At 39.0% G+C, this 11,725-nt stretch overlaps 1 protein-coding gene across 3 annotated transcripts in view; it reads right to left on the bottom strand.

Moving 5' to 3' along the window:
• arhgef10la (Rho guanine nucleotide exchange factor (GEF) 10-like a) overlaps positions 1-11,725 on the bottom strand; it is a 113,193-nt gene that overhangs the window by 15,504 nt on the left and 85,964 nt on the right. For all 3 annotated transcript variants that reach the window (XM_005729674.1, XM_005729675.1, XM_013910015.1), the window contains 3 exons: positions 6,613-6,699; positions 1,833-2,047; positions 817-974 (listed from right to left, as the gene is read on the bottom strand). In XM_005729674.1, coding sequence (XP_005729731.1) covers positions 817-974; positions 1,833-2,047; positions 6,613-6,699 — 460 coding nt within the window. The remainder of the gene's footprint in view (positions 1-816; positions 975-1,832; positions 2,048-6,612; positions 6,700-11,725) is intronic.

Genomic DNA, 11,725 nt, shown 5'->3' with positions numbered 1-11,725 from the left:
ATATATATTACATAGAATAAATCATTTTTATTTTTAGATTATTTTATCTAAACACACACACACAAATTTGCAGACCAAATTAATGAAACAATTTACATTTGAATACAATAGATGTTTTATAAATACCTAATGAGAGAAAATAGCAAACCCATGTGTACTAATTATTTCACTGCTGGGAAAAATATTATTGTTGATTAACGATCCCCATTAGAAATCAACCATAAAATACTTTTTAGCCCATTTTGGTGTCACGTCTCATTAGGAGTTGACATCAGTGCCATGCAGGTGCCTATCTGTAGAGGCACAAAAAGACCTGAAATATGGGATGACCTCACATGAGTAAATAACCAACAAAGTAATCTAAATTTAATTTGTTGTTAAAAACAATGCTTTCTGCCTGTGTAATTGGGACTGTTTTGGAAAAACAACACACATTGATTTCATATCTCTACAGGATATACATGTTTTTTTTAAAAAAAGAAAAAACAGCATTTTTGGCATTTATTTAATATAAATATGCATTTCTTTTCTTTTTTTTTTGCCTGTCCCATTTTGCTCTTTTGCCATCAGAATTATTGTCTAAAGGCGAAGAAAGATGCCCAACGGATATGCATTTATGTTCTGATGTCTTTATCATTTTATACCCATTACAAAGGGCAAACTACACCCAGTGTCAATGATACATCCTTAACTTCCTTAACTAGCACACAGACACACACACACACACACACACTCACAGACAGATAGCCACCCCTCACAGACACTAAACTATAGCCAATCAGTCTATGGAGCAAAGCAGCTTCAGGAGCACCTTACCACTGTTATTTCTTCCATAAACCATCATGGTCCCGTTCCGCAGTCCTGCAAACAGGAAGCGGGAGGAGTGCTTCAGGCAGAGCACAGGGCACCCCTCTGGGTTATGGAGGGTCAGTAAGCATTGTGCTGCAGTGTCCACACTGCCATAGACCAGCACTCTGTAAGAACAACAGCGGCACAAGCCAACGTGATAAATGAGCATCATTTGAAATGACAGAGTGGCTCATTTTCATGCAGTTTGATTTAAGAGTGCACGGAGCATTGAGTATGTGGGACTACTCCGTCTTTCTTGTGTTTGAAATGCCATCTGAACTTTGCGGCATCTTATTGTCTTCTTCAGGATGACAAATGCACATCACATTTGTTTCTTTCTGACTGAGAAAAAAAATGTTAAGTCACATTGGAGCTGACAAGCTGTGCTAAAATGCTGAAATTGTGTTTTTGTTTTTATTATTTATTAGTTGTTATTATATCTTTTTTCCCCTTGCCCCAGAATAGACACTTACACTGAAAAGGAATATGTCAGCATAAACAAACTGCTGACATATCAGTTCCTATGCAAATGACTAACACTAACGTTAATAAAAATAACTAAATTTATAAACATAGGAGTTCTCTCTGTCTAAAACAACAACAACAATTTATGCACTGTAACTGTGACAGGGGACTGAGATTAAACCTATCCCCTATCTCACACAGTGAGGATCAGAAGGTTTATTATTTGAAAATGAAACAGTGATCTTAGCTAAAGTAGCGGTATTGATGCTGTGTTGAGGTTTCATCTCTGATATCTTGCTTTGATGAAATACTGACAAGCAAATCTATACTGCTAGAAATCCCAGGGGACCATCACAGAGAATAATACAGCAGATTATTTTAAAACAGAAGATGTCAGGTATACCCAAAGCCATTTCCTCCCTTATCTTTGAATTTGTGCTTTTTCTGTTACACTAAGCATAGCTTTAAAAATTGGCCTTTTCTGACATTAAACCTCTCTTATATTTTGTGTCGCTCACCGGCCATCGTCTAATCCAACACAAATATTGGAGCCGATTGCCGAGGGTGTCTTATGAACTCCTGACTCCACTTCGTCAGTCGGGGAAGGTAGCGGGACATATTCTAGACATCGGACTGGAGAATCTACTTGCAGGCTTTTTACAGCCCGTGGGATGGGTCTGTTGAGGGAAAATATCTCTATCTGTCCTTGGGAACCTTCTGCTCCACCAGCCACCTGTAGAAAGGAAAAAACCTTGAGTGAAAAAGGTTGAGACCTCATGTTAAGCGGTACCAGTGGACTGAATCATAATGCCACGGATAATAAGCTATTTTGCTGAAAAAAGGACACCAGTAGCAGGGAGCACAACCGGAGCAGTTCTCTTAGATCACAATTGCAGGGTATGTTCACTGAAGGCAAGAGGATAGTATCATGATTAAACATTATCTACCTGACAACAATGTAGACCTAAAAAAAAAAAATCGAACCAATTATCCTGTTAAAGCGTTCTGTTTGTAGCCCAAACTCACTCTCTTTTATATTCTTTAGGCTATTAAATACCATTATATAATGGATTCACAATGTCATCGCCAGAACATCAAACAAATCTTAAAACTTGTGCGATCTTTTCATCAGTGAAGAACAGAGGGTTCTGAAAGGCTTTGAGTTGTTTAATCATGATGGTTTTTGTTACTTTACAAGATCAAGTGACTGATCTATTGCAGGAGTCAGTTCATTACAAAGAGAAAAGAAAAGTCATTTTCAATTAAATGTACTGACATCTGATATTAACAAGTCCAAGGTCACACTAAACATCTGAGACGCTGCTCTCAGTTCTAATATTCAGATATATACAAGGTTACAAACTGAGCTATTGACAGCTCAGTTTCGTGGAGGCCCGATGTGGAGAAAGTTTTCACCAATCAATGACTGTAGATGTCGCCCACTTTGCTTGATGCTCCATAAATTTGTCATGGGTGGTGAAGCATCACCACCCATGACAAATTCCTCAAGGCGATTGACACCCTGAGCTGTAGCTAAAAGTCTGCCTCAACAGAAGCTTGATATCCTGTGTACCACATTTTTACTGCGCATTTATTGGTCTGTGAGTAAGCCTGTCAAAACCAATGCTGAGAAAACTAAAAGGGCAGGAACCCTCCAACCTATCGCTGATGCAATTCCAATTAAGATGACATCGCTTTCATTCCTAAACAATTAAAGTGTCACTTTGAGTTTTCAATATGATTTCATTACTCCTGTGAGAAGCCAAGGTAGATGTACATACAAAACACAATGCTGTTCTTGGAAAAGAACACACACAGCAGCTTGCTGCGAGACAGCGAGGATTTATTCCCTGTATGAATCACATCGTGCGAATGTGACAGGAGCTAAATATAGTCTTTAGCTCTTCTCCTCCACGCTCACCCTTATTTGCATGCAATCATTTGTTTGATTTGTATCAGTGTGCAGAATCTGGACAGGAGCAATCCTTCGAGCTCTTGAGAAGGAGCCAGAACAAATAATGCTCTGTTGCACAGGGTGAAGCGACGATAGGGAGAACTTATCTTGCAGGAAGGAGCCCAAAAATGACTTCAAAGGACTGTGGAAACAGAGCCAGAGGCCTAGACCCCTTCATCCTGCCTCTTACACAATTTAACATTCACACGTCCACTTGTACCTCCCAAAACCCAAACAGCCTTAGTTTAACCTATCCAGGGAATCTGTGGTGTCCACACAAAGACTTATTTAAAGGGACAGATACATTTGGAGTTATGCCCTGGAAAGAATCTTTGCCTTGGAGAAAGAAAAACAAACTTTCTCTGCCAGCATTAATGAGATTATTCTGCAAGCCGTGAGGACGTTTGGGAGAGTGGTTATGATGGCACCCTCTCCTAAATTCTTTTCACCACACAGAATGCAAACCATGGGTCACTACATTGTTCATTTCCTCTGAAGCTGTTATATTTTTAAGTTTCTCATGAGCTATGAAAGGTAGCTTGTTGAATAGGTGCGTAAAGAAAACGCACAAAACCAGAATTCATTAGGCCTTTATCTAAAATGAGAAGTAGGAAGTTGGGGAAAGTGGGACAAGGAAGGTGAAGGCAAACAGGGAAACACTGGGGTATCAGTATGATTAGACACAATGTCATTACTCTGATCAAAGCACGCAGAAATCCCCATAGCCCATCTCACTTTAACATGATTAGTGTCATCCCTTATTTGACAAGCCTGCCAGGGAGGTAGAACCAACTGGAGGCGGAACACTCAGCCACTAATTATTCGTCCTGGTTCCTCAGGCCTTCGCTATCTTTTTCTTTATTGGAAACCATCTTTTTGTTACACTTGGTACCGTACTGTATGGAACAATCACCGTGACAGAAAAAAGAGGACCAGTGTATTTACTACTCAGGAGCTGCTTGTTCTGTCTGCAAGGTTGGTTTGCGTACTGTGCACCACTGCGTAAGCAGAATGCAAAGGAAATTCACTCCTGAGACTTTAATTCATAACAAAGAAAAATTACCTCCTGAATGGATTTTTGTTATAGAAAACATTCAACACAAAGGACTCTCAGTCCTTTAGTTTCCACAGGGAGATATTTTGAACTTATGGAAGAGCAATAAGAGTAAAAACAATTTAGAGTAGTTTTGTTTCCAAACAAAATTATAAATACGTCAAGAGATACATTTCCATTTTTTACCGAGCAATGTTCCATCTGAGTAAACCCCAGCATTTTCTCTTTTGAAGCACACTTATATGATGCTCAAGAGAACTGAATGGGAAGCTTGCACAATTTTAACTTTCATTGTTGGTGTGATTTGGACTTCCATTTGCAGTGGCCATTGTACATCATTTATTTATTTTCTTTCAGCAAATTGCATCAGTACATTAGTCATGATTTTCAACTTGGACATTTCACTCATTAAGATCTGATATGTCATTCAAGTGTCCTGGTTTAAAATAGGCAGCATTAACACAGCACGCCCCAGATAGTTGATTCTGTTCAACAGGACGTAGAGTTTTCAGTGGGAGAAACGTTTCGTCACTCATCCAAGTGACTTCTGCAGTCACCTGGATGAGTGAGCATGCATCAAGACATTACCATGGCCTGCTTTTCAACTGTGGGAGAACCCAGAAGAAGAACCCAAAACAAGCACAGGAGAATAAGAACAAACCACATAGAAAACTTTTACTGTAAGGCAAAAGAAACTTACATTTTTAGCTTGAGCGTCACCAAAATTGGAATTTAGTCCCTAAATATTTGACTTAGAAATGAAACCTCTGAGGCGATGACCTGAAAATGTTTCTAAATAACCGAGAATACGAAACGGCCCGCAAACCTTTGATGGTCTCATACAAAATGCAGTTAGTTAACTGAAAAAGATTTCAATTCAGACACGGTAAAACTGGAACTTTGAAAGAAAACATTTAGACAATGTGGGTCAGCAGTTAGAGACCTGGGGAAGTTCCTGAAGTTTTAGAAGAGCTGCAAATTTAACAAACTACGCCTACAGACGTCTAAGAAGGTCTGCAGATGTCCTTCTCACTCTGACTTGACAGAACAGATGGTTTCTATTTAATCAATACAACTGTTTCTTCTAGTCTAAAGCATTTCCATCTACATGTACAAAACCGCGTCTCACTGCATCATTACAAGCATCAAACCAATCTTCTCTGAATGCCTAATTCAAATTCATGATTTAAAAAAAGTACTCACAAAAACTGTGTGAACCAACTTCAGCTTTTTTAATACATTAATCCCCCTTAAAATGTTTATTTTACCTTATTTTAGGCCACTCTGCTCTAAAAAAAAAAGTAGAAAGTTAGATCAGCCTGTTCTCCTTTAATCACTGATATCAAAAGACCCTAAATGGTAATGGCACCATATCTCCTCCTCATCTGAGTGAGCATCCAGTCTTCTTTAGAATACCAACACAAAAGCAATTAAGCCTGAGACACTGAGCCATAGTCTGTCTCTTGGAGGGCCTGTACTTGATTTAACCACCCTTCTCCAAAAAGAAGGGGAAGAAAAAATTAAAACTGGAAGATTAATAGCAATAATAGATTGTCTGCATCATTTTAAATTCTCCCCGTCTTTGTAGATTCAGCTAAATTTCCACAAGTCCCGAGACACGATGCGATAGTCAGGCTCTGCAATTTTCCTCGCTCGCCATGAAACATTCTGCAGCAGTTACTCCACGGTAGCCTTTTTACAGAATGAATTCACAGTTTTCAGGCGATATTTTGCAAAATGAAAAATGTTGCATATCCTGTTCTTAGCCTTGAGATAGATTTTTTTATTCGCTCTTTAATGAATGAGAGGAAAATTTAGGAAGGACATTTAAATTGTCATGGTAATTGTGTGAAAAGCTTAAATAATCAGTACCAATAAAATAGGCATTCTTCTCCCTTGAGTTTAGTCAATGGACATTAAACAGCGTCTGTGTGCTTATATACACTCCTGTACAGACAGGTGACAAATTAAAGGAAAGCCAATATTCAAGCGTCAAGGTCACTGTGTGCTGCCAGAACTTTACTTGTCCCACCTTTCCTGTAAAATCTACTCGCTGTTTTGATGATGATAGCAGTTGAGAGCACTATCTCCAATAGATGGCCAGTTTGGTGGAGATGTGGTTTTTAAGGTTATAGCCTAAAGCACTCCAGATGAGATCGCCCCTCTCAGGAACTAAATGTTTCATCACCACCATCAGATCTCTTCATTTTCAGAGAGAAGAGTTTGTTTTTTTACTTTAAATGCCTGTAATGTAATGTCTGCATGTGTGTATAAGGAAGATGTTACTTACCCAGAGGTATCCTTGAGGTAAGGATGTACTTGCTGCAGAGAAGCCCAACAGCGCACAATGAACAGGATTGTGGAGAGCAGCTTCAAGCTTTAAGAGACAAAAATGAATATTGCTTATATAATGTATTTATCACGGCTCCATACCTTAACATTTTTTTTCCTTTTACACTGACAGAACCTTGTTATATACTTTCCCACAAACATTACATATTACATTCATATTACATCATCACCCAATGCAAGTTTTACGCCACAGCTGCCTTAAATCATTTTTTATGTTTCTGGTTAATCCACCAGTATGTGCTAGCTTTTTAATCAAAATTTTATTTTTAATGCTAAAACATAATTATTGTTATCCATGAATTTTAAAATTCGTAAAGGAAATCATTACTGTTTGATTAAAATGCCAAATTACAGTTATTTACTAGCTTTCCCCTAAAAAAATAAAAAATAAAAATTGTTTTTGTGGTTGAATATCATGCTTGATTAATTTCTGGCTTTCTGGCATCAAAAGTGGTTTTGGAATGGTTAAAGCAGACTAATATTATGCTTCTGGAAAGTTCTGCCCAAAGCCCAGACCTCAACCCTATTAAAAAAAAAAAAAGTAACTTAAGAGCTGGGGCTGTCCCAACGAAGCAAATAAATAAATTCTACCAACACCGCCAAAAAGAGTCGTCAAATGTCTAGCCAGGATTATGGAAGAAGCTTGTTGATGGCTACCAAAAATCATTTGGACGAGCTGGTTTTATGAGACATTTAACCAAATATTGGTAGGGGTATATGTATACTTTTGACACCGTGCGTATTAGAGAAAAGCCAAGACAATTTCAAACTTGTTCATCCAATTCTTGCTTTTTTTATTTGCTAAAAGTTTTTGCTGTACAACTATATAACCTTTAAAAAAGAGCATTTGAAAGACATCCTGAAAAGGCCGAAATTACCATGATATCCATGCCCATGATGAGTATATGTAAACTTTTGACCACAACTGTATATATTCTTTTTACTCGTTTGCTGTTGAAATACTCATGAGTTGAATTCTAAGAACACTGACACAGAAAAACACAGCTTTTTCCATCCAATGTCCTATTATTATATAACCAGCAGGTGTTAAATGTTACTTTGCATTCTGCTACCATTGGCAAGATCAAAAGAACAACACCAAAACAATGTTTGATGTTCCAGCTATTGTTGGAGGCAACCATTGGGGTTCTAGTTTAGTTTGAGCTTTCTTTATAAAAAAATGATTGGATTTGTTACTTTTCAGTTTAGTTTTTTTCTTTTAGTGCCCTCAGCTCCCTTCTTATCAACTTATTCGCTCTATGAATTCTTTTGCTCAGTGCACTTTATACATTTTTTTGGCAAACTTTGAAACACAAAAATAACAATTTAAACATAGAGAGCAAAGGCAGAGAAGTGAATCTCCTTATTATTTCCACGTGCAATAATTTTGCAAAGATTATTCCCTTAAAAAGCACCTGGGATTTAGTGTAGCTGCTAACTTTACAATATTAACTTGTCAAACTTGAATGCACATTGATGTGAAAGACAAAGTACCTGTCAAAGTATTTATTATCAATACGAAAGAGCTAATAAGTTTAAAAAAAAAGTAAAATAAATCGAAAGTTATTTGACAGGTTGTAAATGAGACATTGACATTTGCAGTGTGGAGTCTATACCCGATCGAACCCCCAGCTTCTCTAACCTGCAGTCTGTCATATAGGAAATGATTACCATTTTACTGTATGACCGCTAAGGGTGGACTGTGTGACAGAGAGAACAGCTAATTGTGTGTTGTCGGGATGATGGGAGGTGACAGTGGGTAAGGTGCTGCTTTTGAGAATGGTGGGAAGGGTGAGTGAAAGTGAACAGAGTGTCAACAATAAGAGCTGCGCGTCTTTAACTGTCGTCCTCTATGGCAGCAAGCATCAATCACAGGTAATTTATAGCCACCCTTGTCCAAGACCCTCCCTCTTTTCTCTCTTGTTGGGTGTGTTTGTAAACACTAAACAAAAAAATGGTAGTGGATAGCTCACGGCTCCCCTCATCTACACTGCGAGGCTATTTCTCCACTCCCTCTGTGTCTCTCTCCATTTATTCAAATTCACCCCACAGATGCATGGCTGGTCCTCTCTATCAATCTTTCAGTCCCAATTTCCCATTTCTCTTGCATCGTTCATGCTCTTTTTATCCCTGCTTTTTTCTTCTTTATCCCTGCCTCCCCACCCCTTTTCCCCTTCTGCAAGCCCTCCGTCAAGAGCTGTGAAATGTTTTTTGATAGGTAATTAAGTGGCAGCCATAATAGGTATCCATATGGAAGCCCTGTGGTTAAGAGAAAGAGAGTGACGGTGGACCAGAGGGACAGGAACACTATAGCTTACGGTGCTGGCAGCACAATGGTGGTTGGAGTTTATCAGTCACCTGAGACCGGTAAGCATTGCAGGCCAGTCTTCCCAGACCTAGATTACTTTCTGAGTTAGCAAAGTCAGTCTGGCAGCACAAATGGGAGCAGTATTCAAAAACAGGAATGTGCATTCGGATCATTCGGATAAAGAACTCATTTGTAAATGAAGAGGCTCCTTCCTTAATGAGTTATCCACCATTCGAAAAATTTGACGCCTACTCTTGTAAAAATGATTGCGGGTATAAAGAGGAAATCTCATTTTAGAATATTGTATAAGTAATTAGCTATTTGCTAATGACCCCTTATTATGCTTAAAATCTTAAACAGCACTTCTTTCCTTATAGGGCAATTATTTAATTCCACACAATCATGTGATAATTAGTGCGAGTCATATTTTCTATATTATCAATTTGAAATGAAGCTCTTCAACTGCTACATGAACAATTTGAGTGGAAATAGCTCACAAGGCCTGATATACACAAGGATACCAAGCCAAGGATAGATCTGGCTCCCATTAAAGTGCAGACAGTGACTATGATCGATACAGTAAACCACTGGTCCACTTATTGAAGTTCTTTAAGCAGCCAGTGGAAAGAGCACGGGTGAGCATAACAACAGAGCCTGTAAGACCACTTCTACCTGTGAATGTGCAAATTATATTGACAGGCACCTAGGAAATGTGAGCCTTCAGCAATGGCCATATCACTGGCAATCCCAATGCTAATACCGTATCAGTGAGGCCCCATTTAAAAATCAATAAGATCCAAGCCTTCTCAAAGTCTATTGTCAGTCTCGTTTATCGCACATTCTGCGTGTGTGTGCCTGCAGAGCTGTAGGTGTGAAGTTGAAAAGCTAACGCTATTCCCCTGCGCGGGAGGCAGGATGAGAGAGGAAGGTGAGCCTGTAAGCCAGCTGAGGGAGGGTTGATGGAAGACTTCAGGGAACACGGGGGAAGAAAAGGGAGGAAATGGGCAGGTGAGCTAATTAAAGCAAGATTTGTTGATGTGATGAGAGCGCGGCCTCCCAGCTGCTGGTTACCAATGAACAGAATAGGATAGAATAGCCCTTTATTGTCACCGTACATGTACAATGAAATTGTGGGTGCTCTGAGCCAGCTGTGCCAAAATAAAATATAAAAAGTAGACAGCGGGAATAAACAGCAAACAGGAGAAATATATACAATCAAGTTAGAGAACAAGTTGCAAAGTCCCCTACCCATTACCCCAAGACGGCGCCAGCCCAGATGCTGGCTCCAGGTGGCAATGGTAAGCACGGGAGCTTTGTTGTTCTTCTGAAAATAAATGTGAAACGTGTGTAATTAAATTACAATCCTACAGGGAAGAATGGATGGGACCATTTATTGTTATTGTCTTTTATTTACTGTGAAGATTTTGCCTAGTTGGTGTACACGCTGGTACAGCTCTTGGCTCTGTGCAACAACAACTGCAAATGCATGCAGTGGTAGAGATTGGTAGTGGTCTAATATGACAGGGAGGCACTTTAATGATTCATGCTTCTGGCTGTCAGACTGTCAGAACAGTGTTCCCTTGCAAAAGATGACTTCTCCAAATCCAATTAATGTTGTTATACTTCCCAAGGCTACTCAGGTGCACTGTTTTTCCTTACAGCAATGTTCCTCTGTAAGCACAGTGAAACCTGCTTTCAGATATGCGGGAGATTTACTACACGTGGGATTTTTGACAATTGCTTCCCGAAAAAAGTCCATGCATCATATTCACTAGGGTCCTATAATGTTATCAACAAGAAGATGAGACACGCTGCAGCCAGCGTTGCATTGTTTGGCCTCCGCTACACTTATATATGCTTTATTGGAAAGAGAGCTTTATAGTCAATTATGATATATTGCCTTACTAGAAACTCCTGACCACACATTTCTGGACCTTTTTACGAAACAAAAAAAGTATTTGGAAACGCTATACACTGCACCATGGCCTTCTGAAAATCAAATAACAAATATTATCTCTTTAAATGGCATGCACAGAGAGGGCTGTGTGCTGTATATTACACCCAGAGAAAGCAAATATGGCTGTACTATTTTTTTCGGATTCCATAGTCACAGTGACTTCCCCCAATTCCACATACCAACAATCTTTTACACGCACTAACAAGCACTAATAGAAAACTTCCACTGTTTATTAACTGGTAATTGACTGGTGTTTGCGCTCCCTCCCCACTGCAACCCCACTGCCTAAGGCTACAGGCAGGATGGCCGCAGAGTGAATCGCCAGTCAGCCTGAAATTGCTTACATCGAAAGCCTTGCTACAGGTAATGCACACTAAACAAACCACAAATATAAGAGATTTTTCAAAGTTTCTGCTCAGATTATCAAGAAGGCAACCCTGACGCACAGGTATTTCTAAATAACACGATACTGACTTGGTTAACCACATTTCTTCATCTTAATCTGACCTTTTATGTCAGTGTAGCACTGACATAAAAGGTCTTCTATTGAGCGTGCTCTCTACATCTAAACGTGCTCTAAACTTGTTCACAGCCTGGTCCCGGTTGAGTAAGTGATTTCTAACCTTGCACAAAAATTCCCTTGAAACTCCTAATATATTGGATTTGTTCTGTGCTTGAACTAAAGTACAAAAAACAAATACGAAAATTACATTTTAAAAAAGAAAGTAAATCAGTGAGTGTAGTCAAAGGAGCTTGCAAAGAAAAGCGTCTGGACTTCTTTAAGTT

Source organism: Pundamilia nyererei, unplaced genomic scaffold, assembly GCF_000239375.1.
Source record: "Pundamilia nyererei isolate P.nyererei 1_Seehausen unplaced genomic scaffold, PunNye1.0 scaffold00034, whole genome shotgun sequence".
NCBI lineage: Eukaryota > Metazoa > Chordata > Actinopteri > Cichliformes > Cichlidae > Pundamilia > Pundamilia nyererei.
This window is presented reverse-complemented; position numbering and strand designations above follow the sequence as displayed.